Source organism: Drosophila serrata, unplaced genomic scaffold (genome assembly GCF_035046125.1).
Source record: "Drosophila serrata isolate PLE 108 unplaced genomic scaffold, ASM3504612v1 contig_241, whole genome shotgun sequence".
Classification (NCBI taxonomy): Eukaryota; Metazoa; Arthropoda; class Insecta; order Diptera; family Drosophilidae; genus Drosophila; species Drosophila serrata.
Window position 1 is genome coordinate 1,509,707 of NW_028257139.1, and position 21,839 is coordinate 1,531,545.

Consider the following 21,839-nt stretch of genomic DNA (forward strand, 5'->3'; position numbering starts at 1 on the left):
AACCCTTAAGACAAGTTAATCTAAAACATTTTCCCATCTCTTTTATGTCTCAAACACATAATATATTATATTAAACATTAATTAAATATTGATTTTTATGGATCGTTCGAGTTATAGAAGTTCGACTGTATATAGAGGCAGACATTCTACTCGTATATTCATTTTACTGCGAACAACAGCAGAAGTCGCTTTGAATCTGCTCGGTTCGGTTGGGTTTGGTTCGTTCGCTTCGCATGTACATTCATTCGTTCGCTGTGCCAGCAGAGCAGTCTCCTCCAATCCCCGCCAGCAACGCTCGCCCTCTCCCCCAGAAACACTTACTGGCGAACTGACTGAGCGGCGGAGAGGCAGCCAGGCAGCCAGCCAGCCAGCCAGCCAGCAGTAAAAGCGAACGAAGCAGGCAGTCAACCACTCTGAGAGCTCAGACAAATATGTCCCATGAATCGCACACTGGGCTCCACAACCAGAGAGTCGAGCCAGAGCCAGAGTCAGAGTCAGAGTCACAGTCAGCGTTAGCGTCAGAGCCAGAACCGGCAAGAGCCAGAGCCAGAGCCATAGCTATAGTCAGAGCCAGAGCAGGAGCAGCAAAAGCAAAAGCAAAAGGCAAAGCCCAGAGCTCTGCTGCTGTCCGGACCGATCCAAATCCGACCCCGACTCGTTCGCAGCGTTTCGTTTCGTTTCGTTCGTGGTGTGTATCCAAACGAGTGAACTGAAAAACAAGCGAACACAAACACACTTCTCTCTCTATATATATGTATATACATATATATCTGATATATATATATAAATATGTATGCATTCAAAACGAAGCTAGTACACAGAAACTAACAGAAGAATTATGTTTTTAAATAACCATGCTTGCGTATTTTTACATAATTTTCAAATAATATACTAGACCAATTTAAATATAATTCCTGATTCATATATTGTTATGAATAGAGCTTAAAATCATAATGGATTTATGTATTAAACTTATTATTTATATAGGAAAGAAATCTAATAGAATTCCCCTAACTGAAGATTGAAAATCAAAGGAGTATCTGAGGTTTTTGGCTAGAATCTGTATTTGGTAACAGTATCTGTATTTGGTAATGTCTGAGATTCTAGCTATCTCGATATCAATCACAGAAATATCTTTTCAGTAAAGAAGCAACCAAGAAACCTCAAAGTACTGATTTTACCAAGTGTTACATTCTCCCCCGAATTCATACATGAGAATTTTAGGTACTTTTGTCTGCACCAAGTTAGGATTTATGTTTATAAACCCGAGCTACAGTTTTACCTTCCAATTTAAAGTTGTAAAAAGAATTCCATATAACCTCTGGCTTCATGGCTAGAAAATACGTTAGTAAATATTTTAAGGCCAGGTTTAATCCGATTTATATAATACATTTTTTTAAAGTTCCAATATTTTCTACCAAAATGATATATTTCTCTCGGTGCAGCCATCAGCCAGCGACTGAAATGAACGTTCGTTCTTTTTATTTATACTTTTATTTTTGTGCCTTTTTTCCTGGCTGCGCCTGTTAAAATGAAAAACGATGATGATGCCGCCGCTGCCAAGAACAACAACAATAACAGAACCAGAGCCAGAGCCAGAGCCCGGCGGTGCTGCAGAGTCGTCGAGCAATGAGTGGAGCGGCAGAGTGGAGCACTAAAATCCCAGTAACAGCGGACAGAGTAAAAGAAAAAAAAAATGAAAAACCGGCAAAATTGTTCATTGGCAGGCAGTTGTTGGCAGGCACAGAGAGGCAAACACAGGCAACCAGGCAAACTGGCAGACAGAACAGACAGTCCGGGCCATGTGGCACTTGGGGGCTTTTGGGTTCGCAGTCAGATACGATACCATACGAATTCTGGCCCAAAAACCCCAACTGCGGGCGAAGGCATTAAATGAATGCAGCAGCAGCAGCGGCAGCAGCAGTTGATGCTGATATAGGCGGCATGCAGCAGAGATATGTATAGTCATGGCAATTGCCCAAAGAGAATATGATGCAGAATAATCTTGAAATAAGTTTCTGAAGTGGGACACCACGATGAATGGTCAATCATCATTGTGTGTTGGCTCTTGAAAATCAATAAAAATGTCACTGGAAGCTGAAATCATAACCAATATATATGTATTTATGTAAAATCGCATATATATATATATGTATGTATCTATATACATATGTATGGAAGGACGGTATTGTGCAAATAATTTCAACCATTTGGCTTTTGCTCTGCTGCGCACACTTTGAATTTAAAGCGGCTTATACGAAATGCAATATGAAATCGACCAGTTTAAACACAGACGGGGACTCCCCCACTAGGAGGATGGCTTAAAATGAGTGTTGGCAGCCGCTGTTGTTGCTTCTGCTTCTTCTGCTGCTGCTGATTACTGTTGGCTGTTCGCTGTTCGTTTTTCGACTGGCTGGCCTTTTATTTCCAGTGGCAAGCAGCGGGATTTAACCTTGCAACACCCAATTATAAATTCAAAACGGTTGGTTAGTTTCCATGAGGCAACGGGGTTTCCATTGAAATCAATTCAGGTTTCTATTGGAATTGAGTGGGTTATTCACTTTAAGTAAGGATAGTTTTAGGTTGTTATCCTTGGACACTGATGATCCTGATTTGCCATGTTTCGAAACAACTAAATACCTTGGACGGTTGCTAGTGTCTATCAATTTTGAAAATAAATAACCTACTTTAAATTCTTATATCAAGCTATTGTTTATGAAGTGCAATGTTTAAAATAAGGGATATATGAATATCTGGCAATTTCAGATCAATTATCCTTTAGACTTCATATAAACCACCATGAGAAGCAAACCTGAAGTTGGGCGGATTGAAAAAACAAACCAAAATGATTTGTAAGGAGAATATATAACCATAAAATGTAAACAACCCGCTAAACAACAACTACGGCGACATGAAGGAGATGGAGAAAAAAAAGGCAAGGAACAAGAACAACAATGACCTTGGCATTGACCCAAATATATATACGTACATATATATTTATATATATATATGGTAACAGACGCTTTGTGTGTGATCTTGAGTGTATCGCATGAGTGTGCTGGTGCATATATATATATATGTATGTATCAAATATAAAGGGAATGAGGGGGAAAAAAACCAAAATACAAAATAAAGAAATGGTATGGGGCACCGGAGGATTGTCGACACGGAGCAAAGAAGGAGGAGGCGGAGGCCACGGCGGCCGCGGACATGCTGAATGAATAAATGGGGTACAAAAAAAAATACAAACGCAAACACATCCCCAGGCACATCATACTGGCACAGACAGTTGAGATTTATATGCTATCACTATCCAGTACCTTTCTTCCTTTATGTTTAATTAACACCTTAGCCCAAAAACCTGAAGACTTTTAAGACGAAATATGTCTCTATCCCTTTAGCTTCGGTTCTTTTAAACTTAAATAGCAATAATATAAATAATAAATAAAACAAGAAAGTAAACTAACTTTGGGATGCCATAGTTTATACACCCTTCTTTGCTAGATTTTCATCTTTCCAGATAAGGAAACCCCATATAATCAATCCACAAAATGCTGATGACACGTGCATCCTACAAACTGGAGAAGGAAGGCAGAGAGAACGGTTGGTTAAGGGGAAGCCAGACGTTTGCCGGCGATGCGAAAAATAAAACAAAAGACAAAACAGGGCAAGAAAATGCCGTGGCAGAAAGAAATAGTAATCAAAACAAAATAAAAATCATTAAAATTCATAAAAACAAATCAAGAGACGACGAAGACGACGTCGGCGACAGCAACAACAACAACAACAACAACAACAACAACAACAACAACAACAACAACAACAACAGTAGCAACGATAAGGCTAAAAGCAATTTTAATATCATGAGAAAGGGAAAGAAGGGTGAACACGGCGGTCTTGAGGATGGGATGCGGCGATAGCGGTTCAAGTTCAAGCGATAGACATATGTATGTACATAAAACTGCGTTTATGCGATGAAAAGATTCATGCAATCATGTCAAGAAATTATGCTACAAAGTGCATGTATAAACATCGCCGAAAGACTTCATTGCATAAACTCCACCCAGTGTTCAAGTCAAAAGGAACTCCCAAAACTTAAAGAGAAGCTTTGCCAAGTTAAGAATAAACTGAGAGGAACCTCAAAAATCAGTGCCAAACACTGGGTATGAATATGAGTACGAGTAAGAGTACAATTACGGATACGGTTGCTAGTGCCTCGCCCAGGCATAAACATTTGACCTGAACAACTTTTGTAGACTGCCTACTACCGCTGCCTCTTGTTGCTATTGCTGTGTTGTGTTGTGTTGTGTAAGGTGACGGAGGATGAGGGGCAGTAGGATGGGGTAGAGAGAGGGGGTGCCGGCAGGGTAAACGCAGGTAAAGAGTGCGCTATGCCAAACCTAGACATGAATGTATGTCTGACGTCACGAGTCAAGTTCACGTGCTGTTCACGCAGCACAGTTTATTGACCCACTTTCGATGTGTGTATTATCTAGAAAAGCTGCCAGCCAGCCAGCAAGCCAACAATACAGAGTCGTCGTGAATGGAACAGAGAACTGGGGGTTGCCGGGTGGGTGCTCCTCTATGGCAAAACATCCAAATGAATGTGCAAATAACAAAAAGTACTTGCCCATTTCGAGCTGTCATTATCATAATATACTAGGGGGTTGGGGTGGTCAGGAGGAGCACCACTTATACAACCGCCAACGATTACCGGTTATTTATTATTTATTTGCAGCACAAGAAGAAGCCTATTACCTTCATGTTAAAAAGAACACATTGCAATTATTCTGTATACAACGCAGTTCGTTTAAAATAGCAATGATAAATATATCCTCATTTGATTGAGGACACGGAATGCTTGGGAAGCACTTACTCCTCAAATTAAATTGAAATAATAATTTCCTACTCCGATAGATCATTTCACTTTCCAATTTTGATAATTTTACATTCCAAACTTCACGGTGGTTACAATCACAATCACTTACCTGATGCGGCGAGGGCGATGCCTGCGATGGCTGCGGCGATGGACTCGGAGCATGTCCCGGACTACTACTGGGCGGCGGTCCACCCGCGGTGACATGGGGCGGCGGTGGTGGCTGCTGTTGCTGCTGCAACGGCTGCACGTGGTGCGGTGAGGCGGGCGGCAAGGGATGTCCGGGTCCGGGGCTGGGCGATGAGCCGCCTGGCCAAGGCCGATTAGGTTCGGGATACTGCAAATGGTTTAAAATCGAAAGTTGATCGATTAAATCCACCTCTTACAGAGAGCGACTCTCCCTTGGACCTTACCTGGTGCGTTGAATAGGCAGTTCGATGATTGGGTCCACTTGCCGGCAGACCCGGCGGTGTCGGGTAGCGTTGCGGGTACGGCGAATATTGAGATGTTGGCGGTGTATTTTGCTGCGGTGGCTGCTGCTGCTGCTGCCCGGCGCCTGGTGGAGGTCCGCCGGGAACAGGACCACCGGGCTGCTGTCCCGCCTGCTGTTGTTGCTGCTGCTGTTGCTGTTGTTGCTGCTGCGGCGAACTAGGATAGGAACCTGAATTTTGACCGTGAGCCGGCGGATAGGGTGACTGACCCCTGGAAGTGTTTGTCTGCAGATGGAAGAGCGAAATTGGATCAATAATAGTCAAAGGAAGGCGACACCGCCTGTTACCCCAAAAATGAATGTATAATGTGTTCAATTAACCCTATAAATACTGTCTGAAACATCCTCTAATTAGCTGTCAAATTATGAATAAATACATTCTAAGATTACAAATAAAACTTTCTATAAGTATCTTTGCTCATTGATATTGCTCTATAGATAAACAGGGAAATATAAAGTCATGACTTAAATCTTAATAAATCAATACAAAATTACATTCTTAGGATATGAATCCATCAGCCTTAAAATATTAAAACTGTTCACATCATTAAAAACCATTTTGTGAGTAGGTGCCGATATGTCACGTGGGAATTTAGAGGGTTAAACAGCCGCCTGAAGGAGACAGCACATGGGTTTTTAATTACAGACATCTTCTCGCTCTTTCTCTCTATTTATATCCTCCCGCACTCTTTCTGCATGCAATTCATCAATTATTTGCGTTTGGCTTCGCTTGTGCGTCTGTGTGCGATGCACATTCCATTTTATTGTATATACATACATATATATCATTTTAATCGATATTCCAACAACCAATTCCCGTAAATGCGCGCACAAATACGCACACAAAGACACCCTCGTATATCCTTGTACAGTGGATGTCCTCGGATTAGAGCTCTTTCTCTCTCTCTCTCTCTCTCTCTTTCTGTCTGTCTCTACATTGGAAATTTCGAGCAATTAATGTTTGAAAGTCCCCACGAGCCACAAAACCTGAAGCCGAGTGCAACGATAATTGGAATTGACCCGGGCACCAAATGTCCCTAATTATTTGGCGCCCACTGTAGGTCGATGTGTGCGTGTGTGTATATACCGAACACACACGACGGTGGTGGAGGAGGAGGAGGAGGAGGAGGATGGGGAGCAACGACGCACCCTCTGGCGGGTGAGTTGTCACTTGACAGACACAAATGTGCAGATTAAAAAACAGACAATTCAAAAAATATGCTGTGCGAAAGGAACCTAAATGCTGGCAATAAAAAGTTGAAATATTTACCGCTATAACGGCAAATACACCCACACATGTGATTACAGACAATCGTGGGTAAAACGATAGCATTTCTTATACTATAAGACAAAGAAAAATATCGATTCGAAAATTTAATTAATAGATTTTAATCCTTTTTCTCAAAATTTTGTATTAAAAAAAGTTACTTAAAATATTTTCCAACTACAGGATAGTATTAAAAGGCGATTACAAAAATTTCATTTGACAATTCTTTCACAGACCTACAAATGCATCCTCAACTGTGTCTGTCCTATCCAATCAGTTCAAATTACGGAGCTCAGTCCTGAAGGAAGAGACGCATAACTTAGGGCAGGGACACGGGTAAACGAGGCCAGAGCACGAGGGGGAAGGGGTCCGTTCGTCCATCCGACAGTCGATTGCCAGCCGTTTCTGGCTCCTGGCTCCTGGTGCCGTACTCCGTGACCCGTCACAGCGCCAGAAGAAATCCACTTGAGTGGAATATAAAGTGAAACTTATGAACACACACAAGCACACACAAGGAGCGGGCGGCCAAACCAACGACAAAGTTGCAACACAAAGCCAGGGAAAAGGAGCTCCGAGAAGGAGAAGACACCTCGCCTCGGAACGTAACATGGCTTGTGCCGCTCCGTGTTCTGTGCTGCGGCAGACAACTGGAGCAGGACGATGAGCAAAAAACAAGCATGCATGTGGTTGTATGTGTGTGGGAAAGAGCTTTGGATGCCATTAATGAAAGGATTTTCAACTTGACGTGGTGCGACAAGGCGGACCGAGTCGCAAACAGCGCACCCCGTCTGACATGGCAAGTGGAGAGGCGCTTGCCAAGCTCGCACAGACGAGCACAGTTCGCCCTCGCCCTCGCAAACACCGACCAAAACCCAAACCCATACCCAAAGAACCCCCTCAGCGGCGTACACACACAAATGTTGCTGCCAACATCACTGCGAATGCCACAGCCCGGAGTAAAATGTGGCAATAAATCTAATGGAAACTCACAGTCAAGGAGGGAACGAATAAAAGAGTCCCAGTGCATCCAGCTTGGCTTCTTTAATGACATCTCTGGCCTTTTCTGAAGTTCTGTTTATAATGTTGATGATTATTACGAGCAGTATTTGAAAAATTATTTTAAGAAAAACGTTAAAATCGTCATACATATTTAAATGGCTCTAAAGCTTTAAAATACTTCAAAAAAATAATAATAGATGGTTGCACTGATGAGGTTGATGAGTAAAATGAACATAAGGATGAACACACGCAAATGAACCCTGATTAATGATTAAAAATACATTTTAAAAGAGCTAATTCTTTAGGGTTATAACATGAATTTACATTTGTTTGGAAATAAACTCGCCTTTTAGCATGAAGGTATTAAAATATAAAGAGATATAAAGGATCTATTTTTTGTCTCCTTAAACCAAAATTTTCCGCTAGAAACCTACTAGAGAACACTGCCATCACTGCAGCAGGCCACCGAGCAGAGCATAGTTAGCCTGACCAAAAGGAAAGGAATGGCAATGCAAGGAAAGGAAGCCGGAGTCGTAGCAAGAACCAGAGCCATGGGACAGAACCATAGAGCTAAAGCCAGATCCCGTCGTTCGGGCAACGAGCACAAGAACAACAATCGACAGCAACGACGACGACGACGACGGTCGGTCGGTCGGTCCACTGCAGGGTGACAGGAAACATGAATGGATGGTTTTCGTACTCGGTGTGCGTGTGCGTGTGTATCTGTGTGAGGAACGACCGAACGAACCAGCAAAGGAAACGAAACGAAACGAGCCAGGCGAACCAACGAAGCCAGGCAACGAGAAATAAAGTAAAAACGAAACGAGAAAGGGAGCTAAGTGCGGCAATCCACAGTCTTAATACCCTAACTTTTCTGCCACTGTTTGCTATGTAAGAAATTAATCATTTTGGTAAAAAAAAAAATAGATGATAAAATATTTGATTCAAATTTACACCAAACATTAAACTTAAAATGATTATTTAAAAACATAAAAAATAACCTTTTTAACTTTAGTTTTAAGTGCAGCACAAACTGCTAACTGAGCCCAAAATACTCTTCTCTGACAAAGGGTATAAAAAGGGAAAACTCATCATGGATGAAAATCAAAAGCAGAAACGGCAACGCCAACAACGGGCGGGGTAGAAGCTGAAGTGGAATTTGAATTAATGCAGCAAGGGTCGTACGGTGGCACAAACACACACACATACACACACATTTCACAGCCTGGCATACAATGAGTGTAACGAACGAGCGAACGAACGAATGACGGTTGGAACGTCGGTCGGAATTACGTTCAAGAGTTCATGGAATGGAGAGGCAAAGGCGGAGGAGCAGGAGCTGAAAGCAGGGACAGAAACAACTGCCTGATGGTGGTTCGGCTCTGGTAATGGTGAGAGATGGTGTACGATGGTGGTGGGTTTTCCAGCTAAAAGCCGGCTACATGTATTAAAATATCGCGGGAACAAAAACAAAGCGCAGCGCACACACAGCAGCCAAGGGAGTGGTCTTCTGCTGCTTCTCTAGCTCCCTGCTCCCTGCTCCTGCTCCTGGCTTTATAATTTCATAACCAACAGACACAGATATATACATACACACACACAGAGAGAAACACACCCACGGACGGGCGGACGGACGGACAGGCAAGGCCTGCATATAAATTGTGCGAAGGGAGAAAAACGTGGCAAATGCGATTTCGAGGCAGAAAGGTAAAGCCGGCAGTTGTAAGGGTTGTGTGTGCTATGCGGATGAGGAGGTGGCACTGTGGCACTGGCAGCGTCAGTGGAGGAGGAGGAAGAGGAGGGTGGCAATCAGGAGGGTTCAGGGACGTCCCTGTCCCTGCAGGCTCTGCTGGGAATGGAATTATGTACGTGCACAACTCGAACGAGCGTAATTTTTAATACAATGTCGCACACTCTCCACGCGCCCATTCACAGCAGTTGCGGAAAGATAAACAACTGAAAATGCAATCATGCCCGGCAACGGCAACTGTCGCAAAATATGCGATTATTTAGTTTTGCTTTTTTATGAAACTAATTAAATTAGATATTGCAAAATGAAAATTTCTTGATATCAGACGTTAATTAAAATCCATTCAATGTGGCTTTTATATACGGATATGGATGTTTTGAATATAAATGAAAATTAGCTAAGATCATAACTAAAATATTTTACACGAAAATAAATATACATAAGTAACTCTGATTGAAAGGAAGCCTCAAGGAATAAGTGAAATTAGATTTGGTAAGAGACAAAACCAAATACCCTTGAGAGTGAGAGCAAGAAAAGAAGAAAAGAAGATGGGAAAGAAGCAGAGCAGCGCCAGGGACAATAACAGTTAAGGCAACGGTTTTGTGTGCTCCACATTTTGTAGGTCAAACTTTAAAGGCACTCCAATACAAGGAACCCGACACACACATACGAATGAGCAACATAAACAAGCCGGCTCACAGACACAACTCTCTTGGAAAAAAATAAAAATAAAAACAGCAACAAGAGGTGGAGCAGGAAGAAGGCCAAGGGGAACACACAAAGACACAAACAGAGAAAGAGTGGTTAATGCAATGAAGAAGTGGATGTTCGGCCTTTTCCCAACCCAAAAATGAAGCCTTCTCTCTTTTTGGACTCTTTAAAACTCTCTTTAATGTATGCAAAAATGATGTTTTTGTTCATCTTCTTGTTCTTGCTGCTCCTTGGCTCGCTTGCACCTGTTGACCTCAAAGGAGAATCCAACGGTTTGTCAAACCGTTCGTCAAGGAGTCTGAGCATAACGGTATGTGTCACCGATAGGAAAGAGGTGAGACGGGAAGAGGAGCACCAAGGGAATGTGGAGGGGGGTACGAGGAGAGTGAGCAAAGCGCAAAGGCATGTCATCATCATAGTCGAGCCCTCCTCTTTTGACTGTGCGCGGTTTCACTTGATTTTCATTTTTATTTTGTTTTGGTTTCTGCTTCCTCCACAGCTTGCCGGCTAACCCCCTCCTCTCTGCCTCTTCATTCACCTCCTCCTCCTCCTCCTCCTCCTACCCCCAAAGAATGAGTGCGAGTGGGAGAGGAAGGCGGCAGAGTCAGCTGTGACAACAACAAGTTTCTCTGTTATTGCCTTTGATTACGGTGCCTACTTGGCCATTGTTGTTGTTGCTGCCATTGCCGTTTCGGTTGTACCTATGTGGATGTACGGTACATGACGTACATACATATGCATGAATGTATTTATTGCATGCACGCGTAAGTCACACTCAGCCGGCAATTTGATTTCTTTGTTTATGCATACAAACAAACACATGCCGAGGCACAGCAAGAGCGGGAGGGGTAGGTAGATAAATCAAACACATGACATTGGATAGGAGCTGCTGCTGTTTTTACTCTTTTTTTATCTCGCACTACAAATACTTGTACACCCATTCACCGGTATATCTGTACTTATGCCCCTAAACAAAAGCTCTCGAAGGTCGCATCGCATCGCATCGCACATGTCTCTAACCTTAGCGGATCACTTTTGATTTGTGTGTATTTTCACATATACTGCGTTTATGCGGCGTCCAATTCATGCAAATATTTACAATGCTGTCAAGGACCAGCCGAATTTTATATTTCACTCATTCTAAAACTATATGAAAACTCTGTACTGCAAGCAGGTTTAAAATCTGAATGTTATATGTAGGATGGAAGGATGTTTAATGTAGTGTCCCAATGAGAACTGTGCATAACCCTAGCATGAACTACTGCAATTTGTGTTTAAATTGTATCTCGAATTCATGCTCTCAAAAATCGTGCAATTCATCGCATAAACTTGGAAATAGATTTGTTTATACATTTCCCTTGGCTAATCGTCGGCATCAAAGTTCGTTGACTCGTACAGAGTCGAGACACATCTGATTTGATCATCATTTCATCTCTCCTTCTTGATTTGATTGGACGACCGTGCATAAAGTGTGCCAAGAGATATCATATACACGGAATCGGGCCACTGATATCACAGCGATTGCTAAGGCTCCGCAACAAAAAACACTTCACTACCTCAACTAATAAAGCAATTAACCAACCGGTTTCCATTTAAATCGAAACGTGAAATCACATCACGTGCATCGTCGACGGGGGCCAATAAACCAAACATTTAAAGCAGAAAAAAAATTATCGCTTACTTTTTCTTTATTACTGATAGCAAACTCTTGGCGGCATTTGAGGGATTACAATGAGAACTGAAGAGTAATACTAGATAAGTTCTAAATTTCAATTACCTTTAAAAGCAAATAAAAACAAACTGAACTAAAAAATATTAAATAAATTCAACAATTTGGCAAACGTTAATGGTTTCTTTGTGATACGAAGTGGGTTGTTGAAGAAAAATGCCAATTTATTGATTTAAATTGGGTGTTTAAAGCTTCTTATCATAAGACATATTTCACCTCTTAACATGAACTTTTGTAAAAACAAAAGTCAAAATTACTCCTTCGTTACGTTCTGAAAAAAAATTATAATACCCTGCAAGAAAATGAAAACTCATCAAGCAAATATCTCAAACACTTGCAAAATAATTAACTTTTTAACTTATTCCAATCAGATTCAACCAACAAAAGCCTCGATAATGTGAACAAGAAGAATGGGAGAAGCGAAAACCCTTAAAAATGTGAATGAAATGCCTCAACATTTTGTGTGTACAAAACTCTTTCTGGTTCTTGTTCTTCTTCCTCTTTCTCTTCTACATTTTACCGTTGCGGTGCGGCCTTTTGTTGTTATTATTGTTTTGCGGCGGCAAGTGCCGGCTCTCGCTGTCCGTCTCCCTCACTCAACCGGCGGCTCACCCAACAACACCCGGCACTTAAACAGCAAAATGTCAAGGGGGTGGGGTTGAGAAGGAGGAGCAGGAGGGGCAATGGCGATGGCGAAAAAGGCGCGGAATCTCACTGTGCAATGTTTTTTATGTGTGTCAGTGTGCCTGTCTGCTGTTTGTGCCTCTTTTTTCCGCCTTCGACTTGGCAAATCTTCGGTGAACTGAATGAAGTGCGACCAAGACGAAACCCTAAAAAGTAACAGTAAATATTGCAGCCTCCCCTCCCACACATGCACCACACTCACACACACTCCCACAGCCAGCCATACATGGCCACGAAACGTGACGAGCCCCCGTCGCAGGAATGGGTGTTGGGGTAAAGGAGATAGCTAGCATAAAGGCTCTGCACATGGAAATGTCTGTCTTTGTGTGTGTGTGTGTGGGGTCGATGGAATCAAAATCAGTGTCAATGTCAAAAAAGCTTTAAAAAATAAGAGGGAAACAAACCCATAGGAAAGAAAGAATACGATAAGATCCGCGGGCTTTAAGTTCTTAATTTATGATGAAAGTGGGAGGAATCTTTGTCTCCCGGCACTGAGCTATTAAATCGTGTCACAAACTTAAGAGTTTTGTGTTGAGAGTAAGTTCAAAGATACATCTATACAATTGTCAGCAAAATAGTTATTTTTCCTGTACCGTAGATACTTTATCCCAGAGATATTTAAATTTGAGCATTCAAAATATTATACTAATATTATAAACTGACTTGTTATACTGTAAGGTAGTACAAAAACTAAATTGGATACCTCACTTTTATATAGACCTTGTATATGGCAAGCATATTTGTTAATACTTCGAAAGTATTTTTCCAAACGTAAAATATAAATATTCCTTAGATTGAATTTAAAAAAACAACAACTACACCTTAAAAAATAACCAAAAAAATGTTCAGACCTTGGACCTTAGAAACAAAACCCATACATATTTGCTAAACAGAACAGTAGGAAGCTAAATTTACTAACAACTTTAAATTTTAGCAATTAAAAACTTGTCCGTCTTGGAAGATACCGCCTTGTCCTGTCCTGGCACCCCTGCTTTCTTGACTTACCGGTGGTGGTGTCCTATACTGCTGCGACGGTCCCAGCTGTGGACTGTAGGGACGCGGTGGCGGAGCCCATCCTCCCTGTTGCGCCCCGTACGGTGATGGTTGATGCTGTGGTGGCGGCGGTCCGTGTCCTGGCGGAGGAGGCGGTGGGCCGCCTGCCTGCTGCTGAGCCGCTGAAGCGGCAGCCTGCTGCGGATCATAGCTGTTGGCGTACCGGTGCTGCGGCGGTGGCGGCGGATTCGAGGACTGCAGCAGTGAATTTAGCGTGGGAGTCGGTCCCTGTGGCGGCTGACCGGGAATATAGCGCTGCTGCTGAGGCGGACGATTCGGAGAGCCACCTGGTCCTGGCTGCTGTTGTTGCTGTTGCGGTGGCGGCGGCTGCTGCTGTTGCGGATGGGGCTGCTGCTGGGGCTTCCCACCTGGCAAAGGCTGGCCGTAACGATAGGGGTCCATGTTAGGATCGGCGTGGTAGCGACCATACGCCGGATGCGGGTGCGGAGGCGGTGGCAGGTGGGCGTACTCCTCCTTGACGCCGGGCGCATGCTCAGGTGCTCCTCCTGGCGGCGGTGGTGCCGGTCCACCGTGGTGCTGTTGTTGCATGTGATGCGGTGGCGGATGCTGTTGCTGCTGGTGCAGGTGATGGTAATGCATGACCGCCGCCGGATCCGGTCCAGGTGGAGCACCTGGTCCCGAGCCAGGTGGCGGTGGTCCGCCGTACGGGTGTGGGGCAACATTCTGCTGCTGCTGCTGTTGCTGCTGGATGTTTGGGTCACCGCCATTGTTGCTGTTATTATTGGGCGTGGGCGGACCAGAGGTGGGCGGCGTGTTACCCGCTCCACCGCCTGGAGCTGCTCCAGCCGTTGGGGGCGTGGCCGCTGGGGCGGGGGCTCCGCCAGCAGCGCCTCCCTGCTGCTGCTGCGTTTGCGGCGATTTTATTTTTTCATTCATGGCTGCTGCTGATCATTGGCTGCTCCCGATCTCCCAGATGTCCCAGATGCGGTGTCGGTTGAGTGGCGGCCGGGGGAGCACCAGGAACCACCAACAACGCTGCTGATGATGACGACGACGACGACTGCGGCGGCGATTTTGAGGTTATGTTAGCTGCAAGTTATCAAAGACTGGGATTAGCATTATGCATTCGCGGAGCCCCAACTGTTTGCCTTTGCCCCTAATGAGGCAGCAAGCGCACCACTGGGCTTAGAAGTCGGGCGGGGGAAACATAAATAATTTGTATTCGTTCATGGCGCTGCGCTGTTGTGTATTGAAAAGTCCGCTACTAACACACACACACAAAAACACTCGCTCGCTCACTCGCTGGCTGGCTCGAACGGCAAACACCAATACCACAACAATTTATTTCTGCCCGCGTACTTCGGCGAGCGTTGGCAACCCTGCTCGTGCTCTCTCAACTCGCTCTCGCTAGCGCGCCCTCTCTATTTCTCTCTCTTTTTTCACATTTGGCGGCTATACACGCACACGCCGTATCCGTCTCCGTCTCACTTGCACTTGCTCGATAGCCGGGCTGCATGCATACGCCGCTCTCGCTCGCTCTCACGCCTGGGAAACGAACGAAACGGACAGTAATGATTTTTCGTAATTATTTTCTTTCTATGCCGATTTTTCGCGTTTACACGATACGAAAGGGGCATATCGCACAATTCATTTTTTTAGACGATGCGGCAATTGTTAACTTGTCCGGTTTCGGGTTGCTTTTGGGGCTAACCTAACGATTTATAAATAATTGCCAGCCGAGACGAGAGTCCGAGCCGAGCCGTTTGTTGCGCGTTCACTTTAACGCTGCCGTGCCGCTGCCTTTGCCGACGATGGCGATTGGCTTGGGAGGTTTTCGGTTTTTTGGTTTTTAGGTTTTACGTTTCTGCTTTCAGCGCTTTTCTGCGGTTTTTCGCCAAGATGATGCAAGGATCTGCTCCGACATCCAATCATTTGCATATGCATACACAAACACACACACACATACAGCCTCCGCGACTGCACCGAGAGAGGCAACTGAATTTTTCACTCGGGCGAAAGTCCGGCGTCCGATTTTTGTTGACGCATTTCTCGATCTGCGGCGCGCGGGGCTTTTGCTCAATGGCGTTGGATTCGCATTACGCCGTGGCTTTTTCTCCACCAGAAATCTACACTTACACATAGAAGAATATTCAAACTTTTGACAATCGTCCGCAGACGAAAAAACATTCAACTTCGCGAACAGACAACTTTTTAAATCTGGCAATGATGACGGAAAAGTCCACCATCAGCGCTCTCTCTGCTGTCGAGAGGGCAAGAGAGAGATGCCAGTGTTGCCATACTAAAATTAGGCCTTTTACCTAAAAAATCCCAAACAGTTGAAATTTCCTATATGAAAAAATAAGTTAATTTCAAATATTTAAACTAGAAACATCTATTATGAATTGGAAAAATGATTACTATGCTGAAATCTTTTGTAATACAATACGCGGTCCATTTTGATTATTATTATTTGTATATATGTTAAGAAAACGACGTGCTAGTTTAATATATGACCTCAGAAACATAATGCGAAAAATCGGATTTGTAAACTTATTTGTTAAAAAATAAACTATATGTTGCGCTAAAAGATATCACAATTGTTTTATTAAGTCGGACTAATACGTAGGAAAGCACCGGCAGTTTTGTTTGCTATTCTGTTCCGCAATTTTTCTTTATCTATTTGCCTTTCGGTCTCTCTAACTGCTTTGATAGGGTTTTTTATTCGTTCATCGTAATTAAATCATAAATTTTAAAGCCTTTTATTTTTTAATTTTAAAAATTTCCATAAATTTTAAGTGAATAATGCCACGTTATGACTACCGGTATGGGGTAGATTCTGAGCAATAATAAGGAAATAAAGCTTAATATATCAAATAAATGCTGAAATATATCAAATAAATGCTGAAAAACAAGCTATAACCGAGAATAAATACATTATTATTTTATTAATGAATTAAAGCAAAAATTACGCCAAATTCGCTCCGAAAAATTTGGGAGTTTAAGAACGCTAGATATAATGGGAAAATAACTGAAGTAACATCGATTGTGTCGGCGGCATTATAGTTGGCTCATTTACGAGAGAATAAGGAATTTCCTATACAACTGAATGATTGAATTACTGAAAGTATCGGCTACCCAAAACAACTGTTCCCATACAAACTGCTTATACGATATTTTTAGTCGTTCAGCGACTCCGAGGTCGCAGAAAATATCGACTGCATTACTAAAAAGCCAGTATAGCTTTCTTTATTTCACTAAGGTTGGCACACCAATACTTATATCTATTAAATCAAATTCGATATTATAATTTTTGACGGATATACGATATATTTTTCAGATCATTTTACCATATTAATTGAATATTGACTGGCAATTGTTGGTCCGAGCGTTATAAGGCTTTTCAATTTTTAAAAATGAGTTTAGCCTATTTCAAGCTAGATCTAACCCATTTGTCCACTGTCCACCATCAGCACTCTCTTTGCTGTTAAAAAGAGATAGAGATATGTTAACTTACACTCTGTTAACTTATTTTTTGTAACTGTAACAGTTTCAAATTGTTTCAAATTAAAAATGGAAATGTTAATTATTAACTATTAAGATATACCAATTTAATGTCAAATCTAAAGTTTAAAAGAAACTTAAGCTAATTTTAGTTGTACCCTAAGCATGTTCATGTTTGAACTCGAGACTCGAAAGTTCGCGCGAATAGCTCTTACAGCTAACGAGAACGTTAACATTGGAGATGGCCAGATTTCGATTTGATAGGCAGATGCAAAAACTATTGAAAACAGACGAACAAGCGTGTATACCTAAATCTAGTGGTGGTACAAGTTCGATACTCAATTATCTATATCGGATGTATTTATCGATTTATTGGCAATAATCATAGTTGGTTTTCCATCTCTAATAAAAGGAAAGTATAATATTGAACCATTACTCCATACTGTTATAACTTCCATAAAGGGTTGAAAACCCTGATACCTGTTATATTTGCTGGTTACTTTGCGACATGTTATGGTTTGTTATACAAATTTAAGTTACTTTTGAAGTTTAAGTCAGTTGGAAATTAAGGAATAAAAATCATTTATCAAGAAATTTTTTTTTAAATTAAAAAGTGAAGTGAACTTGAATAAAGTTGTGATCCATTGTGCCGGATTATGTATTCAGTCCAAAAGACAGCGCGCTCGAGGGAAGTTCCCTATTGATCCCGAAATCGCTCCGAGATGGATTGTGGAAAATTCTTGAAAATAACAACAAATAAATATTATTATTAATTAATTAATTATTATTATTAATATATTTTCTTAAAAATTATAATTGAATAAATAATTTGTTGTTTAATTAAAAAAATAGAATTTGTCTTATACTTAACCACTGTTAGACACGACCATTGCGTCTTACAGCACACTGTTACTTGTGGAAGTGCTGTTAAAAATGATCTTATATTCGAATTTCGAACAAACAAGCAAATAAAATTGGCGGCACGCACTCGAAAGTAGCTCAGTTTGATCTCCGATTTGAAAACTATTATCCAGGTTTAATGTGCGTATAATTCCTAATATGAATCGCACTTTGTGTATTTCGCTGCTGTGTTGGCAGATTTTATTTGCAACACAGTTAAGCGAATCAGATGCAGCGGCATTTTCGGTGCGCCAAAACCGATTTAACGAAGATATCGACGACCAGCAGACACCAGCGCCAGTGACCAATTCACCGATAACCACAAAGAAACCGGAACCAGGTAAGGAAACATTAAGTTAAGAAGAATGAAATCATTTTTCTTTTGGTTAAAAGGTAAATTTTTTATTTCTCTTCTCTTTTTTGGTCTTCTCCTTTATGCTTGCATTTGTCCCATGTTAACGGTTTCTGACTCTATGTTTGTCCCGCTCTAGCCACTAGCGCTTTGCTGAAAAAATGTTCGCCGTGCGTCGGTGTTAAATGTGTGCCAAAAATCCAATGCCCGGCGCATGTTCGCATGGAAAGCCATGAAAAGCCACAGATTTGCGATCTGCCAGCTGGGAAATTGGGCTACTGTTGCCAGACGGGCCAGAACCACACCGCTGCCGTTAGGGAGCGGGCAGTTAGCAGCTTTCCCGCCATCCTCTCGCCCGCCATTTTGGATGAGGCCAGGCGCAATTTCGAGCACCTGATGCACGGAGTGGCACAGATTCCCGTAAGGCGAGGCTTCCCTGACTTTGCTCACGGCCTGGTCTTCCATTCGACGGCCAACGATGATCTGCAGAACTTTGCCATCTCGAACAGTGCCATCCAACAGGTGATCACCACACAGCTATTCGGGAAGAAGGAGCAAGTGCCCGTCGACGATTTCATTACCAACAATGTGCCCGTCCAGTTCACGGAGACGCCGTTGGCCCAGCACTGCCAACCACCGCCCATTTGCCGGCAAGTGCGTTCGCGTTATCGCAGTTTGGATGGCACCTGCAACAATCCTCTGCCGCGGCGTTCTCTGTGGGGCGCCGCTGGGCAGCCGATGGAACGCCTGCTGCCCCCAGCCTACGAGGACGGAATCTGGACGCCGCGTATTCACTCTCGGTCCGATGGCAGTCCACTGTTGGGAGCTCGTCAGATATCCCGTACTCTGCTCGCAGATGTCGATCGTCCGCATCCAAGGTATAATCTCCTGGTGATGCAGTTCGGTCAGGTTTTGGTAAGTAATTGTTGTGTGGGATTTGATACCTGCAGCTCCTACTCTTGCACACATCTTTGATAATTAATGAAAACATTTCCAGGCTCATGACGTTACCCAATCTTCCTCGGTGCGACTCGAGGACGGGAGTCTGGTGCAGTGTTGCTCACCGCAGGGAAAAGCCCCTCTTAGTCCACAAGAAAGTCACTTTGCCTGCATGCCGATCATGGTAGAGCCAGATGATGAGTTTTTCTCTGCCTTTGGAGTACGCTGCTTGAACTTTGTACGATTGTCATTGGTACCCAGTCCCGACTGCCAACTTGGCTATGGCAAGCAACTGAGCAAGGTGACGCACTTTGTGGACGCCTCACCGGTTTACGGATCAAGTGAGGAGGCCTCCCGCGGCCTGAGATCCTTCCGAGGCGGCCGTCTGCGAATGCTAAATGATTTTGGAAGGGAACTGCTGCCATTGACCAACGATAAGACTGCCTGTCCCAGCGAGGAAGCCGGAAAGTCTTGCTTCAACTCGGGTTAGTTGTAAATTTGATAATTTAATGGTTTTATGTTATTTATGATATACTTTTCAGGCGATGGAAGGACCAATCAAATCATTTCGTTGATCACACTTCAGATCCTGCTGGCTCGGGAGCACAATCGTGTGGCGGATGCTTTGAACCAGCTAAATCCATCGGCTAGCGATGAGTGGCTCTTCCAGGAGGCTCGACGCATCGTCATTGCCGAAATGCAGCACATCACGTACAGCGAGTTCTTGCCCATAATTATTGGGCCGCAGCAGATGAAACGCTTCCGTTTAGTGCCATTGGATCAGGGCTATTCCCGTGACTACAATATTGAAGTGAATCCGGCGATAACAAATGAGTTCTCCGGCGCTGCCTATCGCATGGGTCACTCCAGGTGGGAATTACGTGTTAAGTAAGCAAAAATATAAACTCTACAATTTCTTTCACGGTTTCTTCAGTGTCGATGGAAAGTTTCACATTCGCCAGGAGCAGGGTCACATCGATGAAGTAGTTAATATACCGGATGTAATGTTCAATCCTTCCCGAATGCGCAAACGCGAGTTCTACGATGACATGCTGCGGACCCTCTATAGCCAGCCGATGCAACAGGTCGACAGCTCCATTAGCCAGGGTGTAAGCATTGCTTTTCTAATTTGCTGAATGGCTTCTAATATTGTAATTACTCTCGAGCAGCTTAGTCGCTTTTTATTCCGAGGTGATAATCCCTTTGGCTTGGACTTGGCAGCCATTAATATTCAGCGAGGACGCGACCAAGGTTTGCGCAGCTACAACGATTACCTGGAGTTGATGGGCTCAGCCAAGCTGCATAGCTTTCAGCAGTTTCCCAGTGAGGTGAGTGTTGCACTCTTTAAATGAATTATTTATTTCATTCTCCAATTTTCAAATAGATTGGTCAAAAGCTGGCTAGCGTTTACCGTACACCCGATGACATTGATTTGTGGGTGGGTGGGCTCCTGGAAAAGGCCGTCGATGGCGGCGTTGTGGGCGTTACATTTGCCGAAATCATTGGCGACCAGTTTGCGCGGTTTAAGCAGGGTGATCGCTATTTTTACGAATACGATGATACGACTAATCCAGGAGCCTTCACACCAGCTCAGTTGCAGGAGGTGCGTAAGGTGACGCTAGCCCGTTTGATATGCGACAATTCCGACCGCCTTACACTGCACGAGGTGCCACTGGCCGCCTTCGTACGCGCCGACCATCCTGGGTAAGTGAAATAAGCTAAACAAAAGCTGAGCGAAGCACTTTCCTTACAGCTTCTTCTTTTGTTTATCTTTATAGCAATCAAATTATAGGCTGTGATGATCCCAACTTGCCGGCTATTAACTTAAATGCCTGGCGCACTTAGGTTAATTCTTTTAAATTCATTTTTAATTTATTTATCGAGTTTTTAAACTGTATTTATATGCCGCCGAATTGTATATCCCCGTTTTATGTAACTGCTGCTGCTGCGGCTTAACAAAGAAACCAAAATAAAAGCAGCTTGGAATTGGATCCAACACAGCCGCCCGCCGATTAAGCTGATTTCCATTGCTAATAATACGCAAATTGAGAACGCTTTTTATTATTATATACAAAGATATTTGTTATTTTCTCTTACCACTGGGCTCACTCTGTCCGTTTGTGTCGTATATTACATTGTTGGTGTCTGTGGTGACAAATATTTTGCCAGATAACCCAGAAGCTGTCATTTATTTTCGGTCACTCACTAATTTCTTAATTCAATTGATTAATTTGTGTCTTTTTGCGCTTCTGTTACTGTTATGATATATGTATGTGGAGCTTACAGCTGCGGTCAAGTAATAGTATTTTTATATGCTCAAGCATAGCCATTCCTGTGTTATTTATTCATATGGATTAAGTAGTAAACTATATCTATTTGTTTTTTGTTGTGTGGTAACATTGTCTTCTGGACTGTAAAGTAGCAACTTTTACAATAGTGTAGTAATTTACAAAAACTAAGATTACTACATATAAAATCAACAACAAACTGTAATTATCTTTCAACAATAACAACAACTTGAAATGTTTTATATTTCTTAGAACTTGACTGCTATTATTTTGACCGCAACTGTATTTATATTCACTTTGGATTATCTAGTCAATTAGTGGCTGGTTCGCATTTGTAAA

General features: G+C 42.9%; 2 protein-coding genes and 1 long non-coding RNA gene across 6 annotated transcripts in view; 2 read left to right on the forward strand and 1 right to left on the reverse strand.

Moving 5' to 3' along the window:
• Positions 1 to 15,807, reverse strand: part of osa (trithorax group protein osa) — a 32,248-nt gene extending 16,441 nt beyond the window's left edge. For all 4 annotated transcript variants that reach the window (XM_086831791.1, XM_020958544.2, XM_086831790.1 and 1 more), the window contains exons 1-4: positions 15,657 to 15,807; positions 13,512 to 14,609; positions 5,290 to 5,592; positions 4,989 to 5,213 (exon numbers count right to left, since the gene is read on the reverse strand). In XM_086831791.1, coding sequence (XP_086687917.1) covers positions 4,989 to 5,213; positions 5,290 to 5,592; positions 13,512 to 14,456 — 1,473 coding nt within the window. In that variant the 5' untranslated portion in view covers positions 14,457 to 14,609; positions 15,657 to 15,807. The remainder of the gene's footprint in view (positions 1 to 4,988; positions 5,214 to 5,289; positions 5,593 to 13,511; positions 14,610 to 15,656) is intronic.
• Positions 5,056 to 5,764, forward strand: LOC147643874 (uncharacterized). The gene is made up of 2 exons (XR_015271402.1): positions 5,056 to 5,203; positions 5,265 to 5,764. It is a non-coding gene; the product is annotated as an uncharacterized LOC147643874 (long non-coding RNA).
• Positions 15,808 to 17,990: 2,183 nt separating the features above from the next.
• Positions 17,991 to 21,257, forward strand: Pxt (chorion peroxidase). Its single transcript, XM_086832038.1, has 8 exons — positions 17,991 to 18,261; positions 18,413 to 19,188; positions 19,271 to 19,697; positions 19,755 to 20,082; positions 20,147 to 20,321; positions 20,382 to 20,540; positions 20,597 to 20,916; positions 20,991 to 21,257. Exons 1-8 carry the CDS (start codon positions 18,081 to 18,083, stop codon positions 21,055 to 21,057), a joined length of 2,433 nt encoding a protein of 810 aa, XP_086688164.1. The 5' UTR covers positions 17,991 to 18,080; the 3' UTR covers positions 21,058 to 21,257.
• The last annotated feature ends 582 nt before the right edge of the window (positions 21,258 to 21,839 follow it).